At 35.8% G+C, this 21,117-nt stretch overlaps 1 protein-coding gene across 36 annotated transcripts in view; it reads right to left on the bottom strand.

The window, feature by feature from the left end:
• Positions 1 to 669: 669 nt before the first annotated feature.
• Positions 670 to 21,117, bottom strand: part of CELF2 (CUGBP Elav-like family member 2) — a 683,959-nt gene continuing 663,511 nt past the window's right edge. For 16 of the 36 annotated variants that reach the window (XM_077472885.1, XM_077472897.1, XM_077472891.1 and 13 more), the window contains 5 exons: positions 17,594 to 17,722; positions 16,231 to 16,428; positions 10,274 to 10,417; positions 5,563 to 5,734; positions 670 to 4,080 (listed from right to left, as the gene is read on the bottom strand). In XM_077472885.1, the coding sequence (XP_077329011.1) occupies positions 5,607 to 5,734; positions 10,274 to 10,417; positions 16,231 to 16,428; positions 17,594 to 17,722 (599 nt within the window). In that variant the 3' untranslated portion in view covers positions 670 to 4,080; positions 5,563 to 5,606. The remainder of the gene's footprint in view (positions 4,081 to 5,562; positions 5,735 to 10,273; positions 10,418 to 16,230; positions 16,429 to 17,593; positions 17,723 to 21,117) is intronic. The other 20 variants (XM_077472889.1, XM_077472920.1, XM_077472896.1 and 17 more) reach the window with 3 other exon arrangements.

The following is a 21,117-nucleotide window of genomic DNA, read 5'->3' as shown; positions in this document are numbered from 1 at the left end:
ACTAATATAACCAAAGATAAAAGATCTGTATGTAAATTTACTGAGCTGGTCTTTTGAACTTTGCATTGCTCTACAGCATTGGCTGAAAGATTTAATATCGTAGCAAATATGGTCATCCTATATCTAGGTTTTCTATCCTGTAGATGACAAGAATATTAGGATACTATTGTTTCACAAAATAAGATATAGCTTGTATTTTGACTATTTTTTTGCAAACACAAGGAAGTTATGAAGCATCTAAAGCCAATTGTGACCTAATCTGCTGAGAATGAACTTTTGCAAGGGCAAATGTGCAATTTGTAGGCTTAGATAATTATTAGCAAAAATAAGATCTTTTAGTAAACTGCATAGCAGTTGTTATTCTGTTCCTTTATGTATTCATAATTGATGCATGGAAGATAACAATTGTAGCTAACGTAATGACATAAATTAAAATTAAACATATAGAACAAAAAGTTGGGATTTTTTTGTACTCCCTCGTTTTTGTCCACATTTAGGCTTTCACTTAAATGGAATCAATTGCAACCTATATACGCAACATATATAAAATAAAGTAAGAAAGATACAGGAAATAAAATAAAAAGGAAAAACAGACGTTAAACAGTGAAGTGTATAGATGTTTTACCACATGATGAGCACCAACAAACACAACACACAAAGAGACAAGTATTAGGAAAATGGTTTAATATTGGAGACAGAAGCAAAAAACTGCATCACACAATAACATACATTACAAAAATAAGTTTGACTGTTTCAACTACACAGTAATGTTCACAATGAGGACAGAAGAGTCAGAAAAAGTTTGATCTAAACAGCAAAAAAGCAAACCCCCTACATTTTAGTTTTTGTTATTACTAATACATTTATCCACTTAAAGTGACTGTGTACATCTAGCGCTAATTACCTTAGTGTGTAACTGCACAATACATAATAAAAAGTGAAACTTACCGCTTTCATTTTAGACATATTTGTTAACGTTAGATATAAGCAAATAAAAAAGCAAGCCAAAGTTTTTTTTGTGAAGTGTTCAAAACAAAACCATTCTTTTTTTTTGCCAGTCAAAAAACAAACATAAAATCAGTCATGTTTAGGGCCCTCAAGAGTAAGCCACAACTTTTCCTTTTGTATTTTTAATCTCCAGTATAAAATGTTGCACTGGTACAAAATGCATAAGTACAATCAGTTAGTAGAAATAGGAAAGCCATTTTTTTTTGTTGTTTTTTTGGCTCAAATTCCATCACACAACAGAACCAAAATGCATCAATAAAACATAAACAATACTTAAAGGATCTTACATTTTCCACTAAAATTTCAGTAACTTTGGCTTTTCTCAGACAATACTCAAAAACTATTTGTAATTAGAAACAAAATGAGTTATTATTTAATCTACAAACAACAATTCTCACAGCACAAAAAAGAAACACAAATACATTTCTTTGTATGATGTAATTCTAAAATGTTATGAAACTACAAGTTTTTTCTCTTATTCGTATTTAGCACTTGAGATAATAAAACAGAACAGTTAAAATGACTTCAGTTACATAAGCCAAAAAAAACTAGAATCTTGAAGTGAAAGAAAAGTTGAACATATTAATCCTTTAAGCAACGTCTCTTCAGTGCGTACCTATTAACTGTGTCAGTGCTGGATATGAACTTTTTATACAGCAGGACATCAGTATGTCCCTTGAGCTTTCAGTTGCTTCTTTTTAAGTCATTATACAGTTACAACTTCTTGCTTGATGATAGGACCAGTTCCCTGAATTATCCCACTGTAAAGGGTGGTTATGTAATGAACAAAGAAAAAGAAATGACAGTCTAGAACATGAAAACAGGTTCTCTTAAAGTATTACTAAATGAGTTTTTGAAAATAATTTCACATATCTAGCAATCAAAGCTCCATAATAATACTTATCAGCATCTAAGCTGGTGTTCAATCATTTTATGTATTAATCTATGAGATATTTTGAAATGCAGCCAAATATGAGTTAATCTAAGTAACAAAAATATGTTTTTTCTATCATATATCTCTATACATATATTCCAAGAATGACATATAGATATAATTTAGTAATATTATTTTTTTCTTATACAAAAATAGCCCTCATGTAAATCTGGTAGGACCCAGGATTAAAGTAGTAAACACTTACAAGAACCTATAGAAAATCATTTTGACTTTAACACATAACTTGGTACTTAGGGGATTGTACTAGTGTATGTCAGTAGCTGGAAAATAGCATTTGCTGTGGTTTAAAGATCAGGCACTGCATTATTAATCAAATGCTATTATGTTCACTTAAAGAAGAGCAATGGCAGTACAAAGAGGCCACCCTAAATCAACATTAAGAATTGGACCAGTAATAATGGGTTTTCTCTGAACAATGAAAGAAGAGAATAGATGCTGGTAAAAAAAAAAAAAGTTTTGATGACATATAGAAGATGGAGATTATGAGCTACAAATATGGCACTTCATGATACTACATGACTGATTCTGTAATATGAGCAGTCAATGCTTTATATATTTCACGTAATCATACCTTAAAAAGCAGACGTTTTGTATGTTCTACAATAACTTATGTATATGATCTATAAACCATGGATTCTGTGTGCTTGTGTGTACTTTATATACCCTGATTCTTTAGGACAGTATGCTTAAAAGGAATAGTAGTTCAACCATTCATCACCATAAAGACTTCCACAGACCATGAAGAAAGTACAGTTGTGACTTGTGAGGTTTGCTTTCACAGATTCGATGTGCAGAGTGGTTAAAAAAGTGGAACATGGGCACTTACTGTATACAATGTATTACCAAAAAACATCAAAGAGATATAACAAACAATAACAATTTCAAGCAACAAGACCACAGGATAGCAAGTTAACAAATTTCGTAATCTCTCTTTTTTAAATAGAAGGGATTTATACAAAACACATAATAAAATACCCATGTTATCAAATTACTTCGTACACGAAATACACTGAAGCTTTAGGCAGGAAGTACCTTTGGAATTTGGCACTGTATTTTCACTGATTTTTTTTCTTGCAAAGAAAAAAAACAGGTCACATTTTGCTGAACACAAACACATCTAAGTTTCCCCACAATAAAAAATAAGAACACCAATGCTTTACAAGCCAACACAAAACTTATTTTTCTGGAATAGTTTTTGTTTCACATGAAATTATAGCAAACAGACTTTTTAATATCTGAAAATTATTTTAGTTCAAGTAAACCAATTTTTGTTAAACTTATTAAACATAGAACACTGAAGACTCTTAAGACTTAATGAAGCCACAACTAAATTCATAGAAGCACCAACATGACACAGTATACATTTACCTTCTTTTCTGTACATTTAAACAGTATAAAATATAGGTAATTTCATGTGCATTAAACCATGGATTGTCTAACTGTGAGTCAGTTCAGCAAAAGGTGACAGAACTAGGTAGCATTTGCCCCAAAACAGGGTAAATATTTTCTTATACTAATCTACAAAAAAGTGGTTCTATATATATAATTTAATGAGAAAGTGAGCCACCTAAAATGGCCTTATCAAAAAACTTTACACTGCCTGAAAAAATGTAAAAACTATTACAGAGCTCTAGAGACTTAAAATCAGACAGTTTTTCTCAAACTGTTTTGGAAGTTGTCCGCTTCATTTAGAAACCAACATTCTGAATTCCTGGACACATATTGCTTTAGGAAACAGTGACCAGACAGAATGCTAATCCCTGTATAATACTTTCAAGTCTGTTTATGTTATGAAACGAAAAAAAAAAGAAAAAAAAAAGATTTTTTTTGCCACAGGTTTTTTGTCTTTTTTTTCTATAATTTTTCTTATAGTAAATTTCAGTCTTGCGTGAATGCTGCAATGTTTTTCACATTGACTTTTTTGTTTTCCAGAATTCTTAGCTAGATGAGATCACATGCAAATTTCAGAAGTCAAACTAAGTCATTTGGAGAATCAAATATGATGTGAGGTCAGAAAGACATCAGAAACAATGACGGGACGATGAAACTTTTTTTTTTTAAATAGACGCCACAGGGACATGCTAGGCAAACGGTGAACTAACAGGCATGGAGATGTTCTAGGGAAAAAAAAACAAGGAAGAGTATAAAGTTACACAGAATCTATGCAGCAGAAACAAATCACTTTTTTTAGTCCATCAGTGTTGGTCTGCTCAGGAATACATAAAAAATGCAGTTCTGCTCATTCCAGCACTGAAAAGGTTAACCAGTGTAGGAATATAATGTAATGCAAATCTTCGTAGTTATTAAAATATATATGCATTCCATAATTCACATTTATTTATAAATATATAGAGCATATATTTTACACAAAGCACAATGAACAGCCCAAAAGAAACCATCCAGTTAGAGTTAGTGCAGATGGATTGCTTTGGGAAGGAAAGGAAGGGTTACAGAAGGGAAAAGGCGGCCATTTTGAACAAATGCCACACAACAGATAAGTCACAGGACAAATCTTTTACTACATGATGGAAACAAAAATACCAAACAAAACATAGAAAAGGAAGAGAGTGATTTGTGCATAATGGGTATTTTAACTTAAGATTAAAGAAAATGTTTTATTTATTTTACTCTAGAGTCTATTTTAAAAGGTATCTATCTAGCATTGAGAACTTCTCTTTAGATATCCAATACGTTAACAATAAATAACTCCCATTATTTCTGAGGCAGTAAAAATTTTTGTATAAAAATAGAAATGTTTCTTTTTTTTTACAAATAAAATTTACAGGCCTGTGGCTTCCTTTATTATTAAATTTATCTCTCAAGAAACATCAAGTATATTCACTCACTTTAGTTATTTTTTAAAACCCTGTAGCTTTAGAAACAGTTCTCTAAGACGTCTTTTTAAACACACATCTTTTTCAAACATATTCATAGTATAATTATAATAAATAACAGCATACATAAATTAATAATTAATTAATGAAATAAATAAATAAATTAATCAATAAATAAACAAATAAAATGTATCAGCATAATAACAGAAAGATAAACCAGTTGTTTCTGTCAATTTTTTTTACTTAAAAAAAACTAGAATCTTCTAAAACAATTTGACGCAGTGGAAGGAATTGTTTTGTTTTTGCCTGTGTGTGTGAGTGTTCCTTATATATGTAAACAAATTGAAATAAATAAAAAATATGCGTATATTGGCAATATTTTCATACTAGGTCACCGCACTAGCTCCTTAACTGCTGGTGTCACTATTATACAACCAGGTCCTTGAAAAGCTAAATTGTGTTCAGTTTTGTTTTTTGATGGCACCAGTGGTTGCAGAGTTTAATTGCACATTGTTTTGCTGCTATTGTAAATCTAAAGATGTCTTACAAAAAATATAGGCAAAGGAAAAGTGGAACAGAACATTGTTACACAACTTGCTGGATTCTGGGTAAGAAAATATAGCCAGAGTAAATGGCAAGCGCAGAGGGCCACGGTAGATGGGAATGGAAGCGTTTAATGTAAAAATAATTGTCTCTCTTGGTGAGTGTTGGCAATGTTTTCCTCCTCAGCCCCAAGTGAAGAATAGGCTGGCTCATGGGACTTACCCTAAGAAAGCTAAAATAATAGCAGAAAGCTTCTGGGGTTAAGATCAGTAAGGTTTGCTGTCATTTTTGGAGCGTTTCAGCTGAACTTTCAAGCGTTTCATGCCGATCTGAAAGCCGTTCATAGCTTGAATAGCAGCTTGGGCGGAAACAGGATTGTCATAGCTAACAAAACCTGTGAAGGATAAAACAGAACAAAGTGCATAGAGCTGATATTGTTTAACAATTTAACTCAAAAACTGAAATTAGTAATAACAATACTATACAATCTTTCAAATTAAGAATTAATCTAATGATAGACAAATAAGTAATTTTCTAAAAATAAATCACTTTTAAAGTGGCCATAGACTGTTTATTATTTAAATGACACATGTGCATATGCTGTACAAATATTTATTCATTTAAAAGCCTGCCCATCATTAGTAATATGTGAAGTATTACAATTGTACTTTAGCACCAGTGTGCCCAATAATCTACTTCTGTGATCAGTTTCACTGGGTTTAAATTTTTGTTTTCTTTTTCTTTCTTTTTTTTTTTTAAATACAATATAAAGCACTTAATTTATCTGCAAGAGTCAATTGACACTTTTTGCTAGTTCAGAGGGACAAAGATTAGTAGAGCTACTGACCCATACTCATTCTAGTTCTTATGCTAAAGGGCATATAGATTGGTATCCAATTAAACATGGCCCCACTGGCTCATGACTATCTTGGTATGGGAATATCAGCTCAGATGCCTGGTATGTCAGGTTGATAATATTTGGAGAAGAGGGCCTTTTTAAATGCAAAGGTAGGATTAAAGGAAAGGAAAAAAAATCAGCCAATATTTGTTATTAGTTAATCATCCCAATATGGCTTGGATCTAAATTTATACAGGTCATTTTACTAAAATCTAAGCATGAAAAACAGTGCTCAGTAATTCAATGTTAATGTCAGACATTTAAATGATATGGATTTGGGAATAATTGCATTGCTTTCCAAACTCATCTGACATAGTATTAAAAACATATACGATGATGCTAGTCATACATTCTTAAGTAAATTAACCACTTCAGCCCTGGAAGATTTGGCTGCTCAAAGACCAGGCCATTTTTTATGATTCAGCACTGAGTCACTTTAACTGACAATTGTGGGGTCATGCAATGTTGTACCCAAACAAAATTGATGTCCTTTTTTTCCCAGAAGTGGAACTTTCTTTTGGTGGTATTTGATCACCTCTTTTTATTTTTTGCGCTATAAACAAAAGAAGAGCAACAATTTTGGAAAAAACACAATGGGGGTTATTTACTGCAGGCAAATCCACTTTGCACTACAAGTGCAAAGTGCACTTGAAATTGAACTGAATGTGCACTTGGAAGTGCAGTCGCTGTAGATCCAAGGGGGAGATGCAAGGGAAGTAAAAAACAGCATTTTAGCTTGCACATGATTGTATAATAAAATCAGCAGAGCTTCCTGTCATGTCAGATCTACCCCTCAGATTTACAGCGACTGCACTTCCAAGTGCACTTGCAGTGTAATTTCAAGTGCACTTTGCACTTGTAGTTTGCACCCGTAGTGCAAAATGGATTTGCCTTTCCTAAATAACCCCCAAAATCTTTTACTTTTTGCTATAATAAACATCTCAATAATAAAAAAAAAAAAAAAGGTTTCCACAGTTTAGGCCGATATTTATTCTTCTACATATTTTTTGTAAAAAAATTGCAATAACGTATATTGATTGGTTTGCACAAAAGTTATAGCGCCTACAAAATAGTAAATAGATTTATGGCATTCTATTATTATTTTTTTGTCTATTAGTAAATGGCGGTGATCAGTGATTTTTTTTGTGACTGCAATATTGTGGCGGACACATCAAACACTTTTGACACATTTTTGGGACCAGTGACAATTATACAGCGATCAGTGCTATAAAAATTCACTGTTTACTGTATAAATGTCACTGGCAGTGAAGGGGGTAACACTAGGGGCGATCAAGGGGTTAACTGTGTTCCCTCACTCACTGTGTTCTAACTGTGGGGGGGATGAAACTGACTAGGAGAGATGACAGATCAGTGTTCATAATCAGTATGAACACACGATCAGTCTCTTCTCCCCTGAGAGAACCGGGATCTTTGTGTGTCATGAGCAATCGCGGGTTCCCGGCGGTCATCACATCCACCGCGCACTCGCTTCAGCTCTGGTGGTGAGCCATGGGCGTGCGTGCCACCAGAGGCACGCACGTGCACCAGCGACTCACTGCCTGAGCTGCATGCCCCCTAGTGGCCAAAAGGCTAAGCGATGTAAGGTGACATTGTTTTGCCCAGGGGAGCCAACCTACCACAGTAAAACTGTGGCTGCTGGCCCGGAAGCAGTTAATAGAGAAAATGCAAGACTACATAAAATGAGTAAATATGAGTACACACAAAGGTTAGTGTATAGGCCTTAATAAATAATTTTACAGTTATAATAGGTACAAGCCCATCACCATCAGAAAAAATTGGCACAAGAGCATCAAATGAAATAGAAAATGATACAGTTTTATTATAGCTATTGCACAAATGGTAAAGTAGCATGAACATATGGAGTCCAGACTTTGAGGTTTACATTTTTCAACCTTTGATCATAAGACAAGAGAGTACTGTCACCATGAAGCATGTGACCAGTGTGACAGCATAAAAGATACACACAAAGCTACCTAGTAAGTGGTGTGTCTGGCTCTAGCACAAAGAGGGACAATTAGGTATTCTTAAAATGACACTTAGATAGTATGGTAACAGCATTTCCCAGCACAGAAAGTAATTAGTTTCATTTACTCACTACATTCACTTGTCAGCTTCTATTCATTTTCCTTTGTGAACTATTGTGTCTGTGCTTAGCTCATTTTAAACAATACAAAATAAAAAATAAGAGGAAGGCAATATATTGCCCTGCACTCAGAATGGCAAGTAAACTCATTACAGGTAACAAAAAACGGCCTTGTTTCCTTAATATGTAAGCTAATATTAAACCACAGCAGGGTTGTCTAAGAGCTTTGTTCGTTGAATAATACTTAATAATGCTAAATTTGTTTAAAGGTAAAAAAAAATGTTAAAGGCAGCTACCAATAAAAATATGCTGGCCTCATGTATTTTTTTCTTTTCGCACCAAATATAATATATATTGCTATGCCTGCAAGCAAGATCCCCAAATCCCAACAAAGAGCATCAGAAGAATCAGAGAAGGTCGTGCCATATTTCACTGTACATCTCCTGATTTTCCTACAAAAATGCTTAAAGTTGGCAGATTTATGATCAAACTCTAGATACAAAAATCTAACTTCAATCCAGCTATGTATTTATTAAAATATATTTTGCATGGGGAGAGGATATGTATCTTCATCTAGTTTGATGTTAGTCCCTTCACAGCAGCAATCACTTTGGGACAGGAAGGGTTAGCACTCAGAGCACATAATGCTCTAATTCAAGGATCTCCAAAATATGGCCCTCCAGCTGTTGCGGAACTACATTTCCCATGAGGCATTGTAAAACTCTGACATTCACACACAAGACTAGGCATGATGGGAATTGTAGTTCCTAAACAACTGGAGGGCCATAGTTTGGAGACCCCTGCTCTAATTCTTAGGATATTGCTGCCAGTCTAGCACTTGGCAAATGCATACAGGAGGAGAAATTACAGATTACAAAGCTTCTAATTTATGATTACCCTATTTTTTTGCCTGAATGTTCCCATGCAAATATATTTGATGTGAGAAATATTACACCATCCTGGAATTTGTTTAATTCATAAATTATATGATTCTCTAAAACTGGACAAATCTACATGAATAGATTTGGAGGAAATCAAAACAATTTGTGATTCGCTTCAATTGAGAATCAAAATGCTCATCCCCAATTTCACATTTTCTAAAGCCACAAGATTGCAGTTACAAAACGAAAAAAAAAAATCTTGACTGGAAGCCGCATAATTTGGGGTATTCTGCAGTCTGTATAAAACCAGTGGAGATTATTGCTTCCATAAGGCAATGCTAGAAAGTTGTCCCAGGCATAAGAAAGCTGTCTCACTTTAACTTAAATCTTTTCCTCTATACTACAGAGACACCAGCTAAGGCAGCCTAGATCTTTTTTGCTTTTTTCGAGTTAGACCTGTATTTATGTATGAAAGTATCAGAAAGAACACCAGTCATGAATGAAGAGCCAGTCACATTCCTAAACTGCCCTAAAACTATAAAAGACAGAAACAAATTGGTTGCTTCAGGGAAACAAAGTGGTGTTGGCATGAATAAAACTCTGTGCTGTTAACAATTAAAAAATGATGATGTTCTAAACTGGAAATATAGTGTTTTGTTAGTTAAAATGCATATATAGAGAAGTCAAACTTTTAATTTCCTCTAGGCATCCAAGATTAAATAGGTTCTCAATAGAGGTTTTTGTTATATTTAACTTAAACCAATACTCTGCATACTATTTACTGAAGCAGAATAAAATAATCAAGCTCTACCTTGCTTATTCTTTTTCTGAAATGGCCACAGATTGTGCAGCTTATCAAGCAGGTTGCAAAAGTTACATAACCCTGAAACTCTTGTTTTGAGGAAAATTTACCTTAGCTTCAAACTTACTTTAGGATATATATTTGAACACATATAACTGAATTCAGAGTGTAAAATACACCTAAAACATGAAGCATTTTAATGCAAATTGTAATTGCAACTGCTAGCATCTTAATGTATTTTTACTTACCAAAGCACTTGCTTAGATTAGTCTGTTTGTCAATGAAGACTTTAGCAGAGATAACATTTCCAAATGGCATAAACATCTGGAGAATGTCCTGGTCACCAAACTCTTGTGGTAGATGGTAAATGAAGAGATTTGCACCTTCTGGACCTTCAGATAAAATACAGATAACTTCACTTTAGTATATTTATAAAATAGTAACCCTGAAGCAGAGTGACCTATATCATTCCAGAATTATTATTTATTAGTTTAATCACACACAATTTTTAAAATCTCGTTCATATGGATAATTGCATGCTATTGCCCATGGATCTGTCAATATTATCTCAAAATAACTTGTTAGAATGGATGTCATCTGTTTATTTATGATTCACAGAAACACACTGTTGGGGCCTGTATTTATTATTAACCAGTTCAGCCCCGGAAAATTTGGCTGCTCAATGACCAGAGCATTTTTTGCGATACAGCACTGCGTCACTTTAACTGACAATTGTACGGTCATGCAGAGCTGTATCCAAACAAAATTGACGTCCCTTTTTTCCCACAAGTAGAGCTTTCTTGGTATTTGATAATCTCTGTGGTTTTTATTTTTTGCGCTATAAACAAAAAAAGAGCAACAATTTAGAAAAAAAAACACAATATTTTGTACTTTTTGCTGTAATAAATATCTCCTTCTCTTTCTTTTTTTAAAAAAAGCAATTTTTTTTCTCAGTTTAGGCCGATATGTATTCTTCTACATATTTTTGGTAACAAAAATTCCAATAAGTGTATATTGATTGGTTTGTGCAAAAGTTATAGTATCTACAAAATAGGGGATAGATTTATAGCATTTTTATTATTATTTTTTTACTAGTAATGGCGATGATCTGCAATTTCTTATCATGACTGCAACATTATGGCAGACACATTGGACACTTTTGACACATTTTTGGGAAAATTGACAATTATACAGCGATCAGTGCTATAAAAACGCACTGATTACTGTATAAATGTCATTGGCAGTGAATGGGGTTAACACTAGGGGCCAATCAAGGGGTTAACTGTGTTCCTCGACTGTGTGTTCTAACTGTAGGGGGAGGGGATGACAAATCGTGGTTCCTAGCTATTAGGAACTCGCAATCTGTCACTCCTCACAGAACAGAACCAGGATGTGATGCGTCCAGCAGCCACGAGCATCGGCACCCCCGCAGTGCAGTGGGCATGTGCGCATGCACCTGCTATCCCGCTTAAAGGAGCCATCGTGTAGTTACGACAGCTAGCGGGAATGTGTCGACCTGCTGCCGTATAATGAGGGCGGCTGGTTGGCAAGCGGTTAAACTCCAAACTGAAGTCTCAGCTTCACTTTCAATAGTTTTTATTAGAAGTATTTTTCACATAGTTACAGAGTCATGAACCATATACTCATAGTTACTTGTATTAATTTCCATAGGCGTACTCAGGGGGTGTGCCTGGGCATATCTTAATCACCCCATGTGGTGTAGATTCCCTCTGCTGCCTGGGCCTCTGTCATTTACCTGCTGCTTCCTTTCCTGAATGGGCACAGTGATTGATTGGTACAGATCACTCACTTCCCATTCACTGTCGAGTGCATCTGACGATGCAGGTAAAGGGGCTGTGGAATCTCTGTCCTCAGCCCCTTTCTTTGCTGCAAAAGTGAGATATCAGGGGACTGTTTAGAACCTTTCACCAAAGCCCCCAACGGGGCTCCTACTGTAAAAAAAATAAAAAATAAATGAAAATAAAAAACTACTGACACCAACTACTGCACTTCTGACACCATCCACGTTTTAATACATTTTAAAATATTTATTTACGTTTATAAGTGTGTGTCTGTCTATATATATATTTACACACGCACACATGTGTGTTTGAGCTTTGGGATGCACACCCTAATGGAACAGTCTGTACACATCAATGATAATTTCGCAATAGTTATAACTGGTCTAGAGAGGATGCTGTCTACAATGCTCTGTAGTTGAAGATAAAATAAAGAAGAAATAAAAAGGGGCAAAAGAGAAGGAGGGAAAATAAAATAAAAGAAAGGGATAACAAAAGACAAAAAATCATGAGCTGAAAAAGTAAACCTCACAAGAGGTAGGGGTGGTGGACAGAAGGGTAAGGGAAGGCTTCACAAGTTGCAATGTGCATCTCCCACATTGATGTTTAAACAGAAATAAAACTGTCCACTGGAAGTCATGGGTATATTGGAGAATTTTTAGATTCGATCTTTCTTTCTTTGTGGAAGCAGTGTTGTCACTCTGCATAGGTCTAGCACATCCCTGCTAAGTCAGAGCTAGAGTGTAGGACCTTTGTATTTAAGCTGATTTAAATTGGGCTTTAAAGCAGACTTCTAAATTTCTCCAACACTGACAGCTTACCCAAATAATAATTGCTTGTCAGAGTATAAGTCATCATTTACATCAGGGGTCGGCAGCCTATGGTCCACACATGTGAGGTATCGCCATGATTGTTAGAGCAAAAGCAATAGTTCTAGCACAGGACATCCTCTGTAACTCTAAATTGGTAACCTACAGAAATTTTTAAAGCGCAGCTTATGGAGATTTTTAGGTACCGTAGTTTATCGCTATTCCACGAGTGTGTGCAATTTTAAAGCATATCATGGGGGGCTGTGTAATATGCAGGGGGGCTGGGTAGGGGTACTGCGTGATATTCAGAAGGGGCTGTGTTATGTAAAGGGGTCCAGATGGATGGGGGCTGTGTAATGTAAAGGGGTCTGGAGTTGCAGGGCTGTGTAATGTAAAGGGGTCCAGATTATTATCTTCATTTATTAGCAGGTGAATGCAGCCCTCCATGCATTCACATATATTGAATCTGGCCCTTAAGTGGAAAAAGGTTTCTCACTCCTGATTTAGACGCTGTCTTGATCTGGGAGTTCAGAGCATATCATATAGCCTGGTTTGGCTTTACCTATTCTCTCTGCTTCAAGGTCTAGTATTAATAAACAAGAGAAACTGTGTACAAATGTGTGTGTCTAAATCTATTCAGTATTGAGGAGACAAAGGCAACACCTATACAATTAAACATTTTCCAGGTAAATATGTGCCTGTTTCTTGGTGCTATTAATAAAACCAGAAATTAGCTGAGATAACCACATAGTTTCAAAAATTCCACCATCAATACCATAAACAAATATTTTATTTAGAATGAAAAGTGTTGCTGTTGACGAGGCCATGGGATCAGATGGTATAGATTCCAGGATATTAAAGCAGCCTAAAGATTTCCTTTCAGTGCCACTACCAGAGCTTTGCAAGCAGTCACTATTGTCAGCAATAATTCTAGATGACTGGCAACATACAAATTTAGCATCGCCACACGGAATTGTAGGTATGATATAATCAGATAACTAAAGACCAGTGAGCCAGATGTCAAAATTGGAGATATAAATTAAGTCAGTTTGAAATCATCTGAATATATTATCTAGAAAACTATATTAGGATTCATTCTGAAGGGAAACTTGTCTTTATATATAAGAACATGTCTTGCCATACATGTTCTGAGATCATAATTTCTAAGGATAAATATAGAATGTAATTTTTTTAAGCACATTGCAAATATGTCATTACAGCCAATAAAAAAAACATTGATGTACAGACAATAATACATATCTTTCTTTTCATGTTGCCTTCATCCACAGACTGCCACATTGACAACCCATGAAAACAAATACCCTAGTCATTGATGCCCAGAAGCACATAACGGAAATAAAAATTGGACCTTGTCTAATACATTCTTGAAGATTATTAATACAGGTATGACTCTGAATGAAACATAATGGCAAAACTGTAATGTGATGTGATAAAAATGTGTACCCATACCCAAGGACAGAATTGAGGCTGAATTACTAAATGAGCCGAGAATCTTCACACAATACATTTTGTGAATATTCACTTCAGTAATGCATTCATAAGAAAAGTTAATATCACATCTAAAAAAGACAGAAGGTTTTTTATCTTAATGCAATGCATTAAGATGAAAAACCTTCTGTGGACAGCAGCCGCCCCAGTCCCCCCTAATACTGACCTGAGCCCCATCTCTCTCCAGCGATGTCCACGAGCTCCTCGGCCATCCAGGAATCGCCTCTTGATTGGCTGAGACACAGCAGTGGTGCCATTGGCTCCTGCTGCTGTCAATCAAAGTCAGTAAGCCAATAAGGATATAGAGGGGCAGGGCTGAACCAGGGCTCCATGTCTGAATGGACACAGGGAGCTGTGAGTCGGCTCAGGTGCCCATATAGAAAGCTGCTTGCTGTGGGGGCACTCGACAGGAAGGAGAGCCGAAGAGGGACCTGATAAGAGGAGGATGCTGCTCTGTGCAAAAATATTGCACAGAGCCAATTCTGTATCCTGGCCTTCGCTGACAAAACCCAGGCCTAGGGCGGCACTTTTCGGGGGGCAGCCCGGAAAGAGTCCCCCCTGGCTTGCACTACACTGTTAGTGTGGCACCAGTCTTAAGGGACAGACTGGGCTGAGAGGCAAATTAGTCTAGCGCCCCCATAAAGTGGCCACACTGTTTCCAGTATGCGAGCGGCCGGCATTCCACAACTGTGGGTGGGGGGGCGCCACTTCTAATTTTGACTATCCTCACCACAAACCTTCCTCACTGTGCTATATGTTTTCTGCTGCACCATTGACATGGTTATATCTTCTTAGTCCTCTCCATAAAATTATCAGAAAGGCCCTCAGAGCTAGTGTCCCCACTCGAAAATTTCAGGGCAGGTCTTAAACAGCAAGGGGTGTGTCCTTGACAGGAAGGGGTGGATCATATTTAAATTAGGGGGTACACAAGTTTTGTCAGGCCTAGGGCAGAACAAAACCTTAATACACTACTGCACAGAGCAGGTAAGTATAACATGTTTATTATTTTTAGAGTAAAAAAAGGAGACTTTACAATCACTTTAAGTAAATGAGCTTAACTATTTCTATGCTTACTGGAATTCAGATTCGTCCCACAATAAATAAATTATGTTTGGGGGTTAATATAAGGACACCTGTTTCATTGCTATGATATTAATATGCTATATGCCATTATTAGGACATTGCTGTACTCATACTATTTGAGTGAAAGGTTTGCTTTTATGCTACTACCATCAGATGTAAAGACTTATCATATTGTCTCGTACATATATCTGCATATCTTTCATAGAATCTCTCAAAAACTCTAACTACATTGGAGAATGACAGACATCGGAGCCCTCTTTGACTATATTAAAAAGTGCTTATTTATCTAGCGAAAAAAGTGCTTAGTATAAAATTGTAGTAATTGATTTTTCCTATGAAAGTGTCTGAAGATTTTAGAAATTCTTTTTGAAAGACATTTAATGAATAGGCTTCATTTTTAAATCTTACAAAGCATCTCATAAGCTGATGTAATATAATAGCAGAAATAAAACAACATTTTGGATGTTGCCTTTATGGCTGCAGAAGGATAGGTTGAAATGTGTTAAGTTACTAGGGAATTAATAACTCTTTCAGTCTCTAATGTGTTAATAGTTGTCATATCACTAATTTAAAAATGACAGGAATGGTAAAAACACAGCAGGAAACTTTTATCTCAAGTGCTCTCATCAGGAATAATGCTATGAAATAAAGTCCCCATTCAAAATGTGATCTTATATAATGTGTTGCCTCTTACGCATTAGAGTTTGAAAAATTGTGCTTCTCCAGTCAAGACTTAAATCTGGACGTAGGTAATGTCATTTTAAAGTTAGCCTTGTCCACTGCATGGACTGTATGCTGACTCCAAATTTACAATAAGTCCTTATTACACAACAAGGGCCCATAAATATGACAGTGTCATCTTTCTCAGGAGATGTGGATTGAAAATAAATCTAATGAAAATTCAGTCATCTTTGAAGCCATCAATCAAATATCTCCCTATGCAGCATTCTAAGATACAGTTTGGATAAAACAATTTACAATGCTAAATTCTTTAGAAAGTCTTACCTTCCTTCTGACTGCCTGCAGCACTCTGCTGCTGTAGCAAACTTTGACTGTAAAGTGTTGGCAGTGCCGCGGCAGCATACTGCTGAATTCCTGAGTAAGCCTGGGTAAGGGCATCCATTGTACCGGCTGTGCCGTTCGTCAAGCCTGTTGCGCCGAGTCCTCCATTCAGAGCAGCCATACCTGAGAGCATTTGAGCAACTTTACAAAAAACCCAACAATAGAGAAAAGAAATTGCACTTGTTCATTAGTGCTCTCTATAAATATTGACGATAATACCATTTACACCAAAAATGACTGCACTGCATGCAATAGTAATGATGACCACACCAAGTAAGAACTAATACAAAAGCACTTAAAAACAATGGTGGGTGCTAATATTTAACTGCATGCATGTATCTACAGATTGGGTGGTTCAACTTGACTACATTAGACATTTCTTACTTAAACAGAACCATGCAAACTATTATACAGAACAAGACTATGAACAAAAAGTATATAAATAACAAAAATATAGAAGCATCATATACTGTATATTTCAAGACTATGATGTGCTTCTTTTTTTATATCTATATCTAGCTATTTTTTTTTTTAAAGTGTATGTCAAAAATAGCCCACATCTTTCCAAATATATGCCTTGTTTTGGAATAGAGTGTCAGAGGGTTAGAACCTCTGTCAAGTTTGTAGTGCTTTGGTGCTTTAATTTAATTGCCATTTATTAGTAACCATATAAAGCAACATGTCTAACTAATGCCTCCTTTTCACTGAGTGGATTGGTTCGGGTCGGTACAGTTTGGAAGGGTTAGAATGGTCCGGCCTATTCCGGTGATCATTTCCACTGCAAGTCGGACCACCAGGGGCCATACGGGGTTTAGAAAAAAATGCCTAACGTGGCCCCACACTGATTGGCAGATGTTTTTCTGTCCGCCAATCAGTGGAATGTATCGTAGCTCCGCCCTAACAATACCGGACACATTTTCTATGGCTCCACATCTGAAGCAGGACCCTAAATGGTGCAGTAGGGCTCGGTTGTATGGGCCGCTTTCATAATGGAAACACTCAAAATAGCGTACCGTACCGAACCGTACCAAACCGGTCCGCTCAGTGGAAATGAGGCATTAGTTTACCCTTTCCACAGTGTGACTACACTACACTGATCTGATCTGAACTACAAAATTTAAATTGTAGTTACTATACAGGAAGTGGAAGATCAATAGATCATCAGGGAATGTTCACTATACAAATTTGAAATATAGTTTTTGCAGTACATAACTGTTTTTTTTTTAAATTCTTACACATTAATATTGATAATGCTAATATAAAAAATCCAATGAAAATGCCATCCACCACAGCACCAAATACTCACTGTTTACGGTACCTGCTAGTGCATTAATATTATTCAATCCCACTGTGGCTCCAGCCAATCCCTGTAGAGTGCCGAGAGAGGTCAAAGAATTCATGGCAGCTCCAGCAGATGAATTAGTTGATCCAGCCACTAGAATTACAAATAAAAATGTTTAAATTAATAGAGATCTGCAAATAATCAAAAAAACAAACCTACAGGCACTGATTTTTTAAAACCGTAGTAAAGCAAATGGAAAGGGCATAGCAGCAATTATCTTATATTCTTATACAAGAATAGGTGAAAATGAAAAGTGATACTGTACTAGATAACACCTCAATTTTTTACTAGGGTTTACTTCACATTTATATAATACAAGCTTTTAGGTGAGTTGATACTGCTATAAAGGAAATTTATCACCGTCACTGCTCGTGTGGTATGAATCTAAATGTAAAGATAGACAGCGCTGTGGTTGCAGCCAAAACATTTTTGTTCACATTTTGGATAGAGTATGGATGGGTGTTCTGACCGAACCTTGGATGTTTATTTAGTGCTACCTGCTATTATAAGTGGTTGTTAAGGGCGCTGACTGGTGCATATGGCCATAAATATATTTGTTTAGTAATGGCATCACATCTCTGGCCCTTGTAAATAAATCTAAGGTTAGCCCTGGAGAACTGACATGTGTGGCATGAGCAGGGATGGTGTATCAGGTTTTTTTTTTTTTCTTTTGGCGATTGTCCTATGTGCTTTATAATGATTGACAGTGGACGTGCAATGCTGGATGATTTATCTATTTTTTTTAAAGGACTTAAAACCAGTGTGTGTTTTTTTTACAACTGACTTTGTTAAAAAGTAGGGGCACTGCATATTGGGGTTCTATTAATGGGGTCCGCATTATCCTAAAGGGAGCTTCCAGATTACAATGAATAGCTAGATTCAAGGTCTAGTATGGATTTTTAGGGCTACGTGGGGGTTTTCCACAGGGTTCACCTTTAAAAAGTGTACCAAATGTTTTTCTTAAACATGTTTAGCTAAAGTGACATATAGAAAAATATGCTGATAATTACATTTTTCTACCATTTCCTTTACTTTGTAAATAATTCATATGGGGTCTGATATGAATTGTATGCATTATTTACAAAATAAAGGAAGCTTGGAGGGAAACGACAACTGAACTTGTTTTTTTTTTTCTTTGTGAATGTCACTTTTGCTATACTACTTTGTTTACATGGTAGAGATGCACTACTTCACAGACAGGATTAGGGGACCCCCCAAACATCTTTTTTAAAGGAATATTGCATTCTAATGTTGTACTTTAAATTCACTGCTCCCTTCAAAATTGCTTTTTTTTTTTTGCATTGGTTCATGTCCCCTGGGGCAGTGTCAAGCCCCTATACACTTTCTATTTTTCAGATTCCACTCCCATTGACTTCAATTGGGTATACATTTGTAATATGGACTTTGTTCAGCTGAACCTCCATGAGCTGAACCCAGGTGTGTTTGGCTCATCCCTAGTGTTAACCTTTGTCAGTTTATTGTTTTACTGTAAGTGTCCTGTTGGGGAAATGTTAATTTATTTCTGGTTCTAAAGAAACACAAAGAAGTTAGAGCAATTCACTTCTTAGACAGTTGTCATTAGCATGAGTGTCCCCATTGGAAGAATTACCCCTGCCTCCTGTTCTGGTCCCAACTCCAACATTTTGGATTTCTCATTGCTTTCTATTTTGATGAACATGGTCACCAGGATAAACAGTGGGATGAATCTACCTAGCGCTGGAACCCAAACAGCAATAAAAACATGACAGGGGCTCTGGCTTTTACCTACTCTATTTAAAACTAAAAGAAACAAAAAAAATTGGCTGTACATACTTTTTTTTAAAGACTGGTTTAGCAGCTTCTTTTCTCACCTTGCTTTTTGTATATATTTGTCACATGGTTTGAACAACAATTAGACAAATGGACTGAGACAGATCTTTAAGCACCTTCTCTTTGTGATTGTATCCCATAAACGCGACACAGCTACACAAAAGAACACCGAAGCAAAAAAATGTTTAAAAAAGGCAGTTGGAGACTCATGTACTCCATTCTGCTTAGTTAGATCACTATGCAGAACAGGGGAGGCTAACACTGTTAGCAAAACATCCTGTGCATAATTTCATGTAATAAGTCCAAATCTCTTTGCTGTGTTGGAGACGTATTCCCTGTAGTAGGTTTCCTTGGTTTCCAGACAAAAGCTGTTCAGCATTAAAAAAGGTAAAGATCCATAATGTATTATTTTCAGCTTTACAGCCTTGAATGTGTTAACCAGGCAACTGGCAGAGGTACTAATCTGGGCCAAGATTCATTGTACAAAACACATTGTACAAGGAATCATACCCGCAAAACATTTGAACAAACTGAAATGAGAATGTGTGAAAGAGAGGTGCTAGCACAGCAGAAAAATGTAATATCATAATAAAGCATGGCTCCCTTCTGACAACGTGAAACCAGAGGTTCCGTTCACAGAGAATATGAAGCTACAGCTAGGCACTTGTTTCATCTTCCAGTTCTTATCATTGTCTTGCCCTTCAAGTACCATAAAAGGCAGACTTTAATAGAGCTACCTCTATCTACTTGGAAAGCACATTTTCCCTTGCTCCTGGGTCTTCTTATAGCATCGTAACAACTTTTTCTTTCTTTTTTTACATTTCAAACTGTTAACTAAAATATTAAGGAAAAAGTGTCTGTTCAGTTTTCTACCATTTTTTTGTTCTTGTTATGGGTCGGAAAGTATTTAATGTATTGATTTGTTAATAATACTCTGTATATAAATACTAATCCACCCGTTAATCCCTAAAAATAAGGTAGTGTTCTTACCAGAATAAAATTGAACTGTTCAGTTATTCTGTAGATATATATGTATGTATGTATATATATATATATATATATATATGAACAACGGCTAATAAAGTGATATTTTTTTCTTTCAGACAGAAACATTTTAAAATGCTCTGTGGTGGATTTCTTGATCTTAGATCCCCAGGTTTGGCTTTAGAGTATAACGCAGCTGGCTTGCCTGCTTCTTGAAGTTGTAAACACACACTCACTTTAATAATATCCACTATTTTATATTTCTCCAGATACAAAAAGCCAGGACTCCAAACCTTATGGTGCTTTTTGCTGCATTTACTGAGGCTGAGTGGATATTCTGAATTGCATGCAGTGGGTGTAACAAATTAGGTCTGCAATCTACTGTTCCTTGCTCCAGTGTAGATACAGTATATCATTCTGTGACAGTTCACTTGATGTCACTAATAACAACCCTATATATTTTGTGAAATGCACCTTGTAGGGGTGTTAGGAAAATGCAAAAATATCAATATTCCAGTAAAAAATATATCTGTAAGCTCTAACGAGCAGGACCCTCTGATCTCTTCTGTATTGAATTGAATTGTAACTGTATTGTTTGCCTGTATAATAATCATAATAACTCGGCCCAACCCACTAATAAGTACATAGGATAATGAATTGGGCAAAAAAACTGTATTCTTATGCCTCATACACAC

The sequence above is a fragment of the Lithobates pipiens genome, unplaced genomic scaffold, assembly GCF_037356315.1.
Source record: "Lithobates pipiens isolate NorthernLeopardFrog02 unplaced genomic scaffold, aLitPip1_a1.2 Scaffold_8, whole genome shotgun sequence".
In the NCBI taxonomy this organism is placed as follows: Eukaryota; Metazoa; Chordata; class Amphibia; order Anura; family Ranidae; genus Lithobates; species Lithobates pipiens.
Note: the sequence above shows the minus strand (reverse complement) of the source record. Positions and strands in the feature narration are given on the sequence as shown.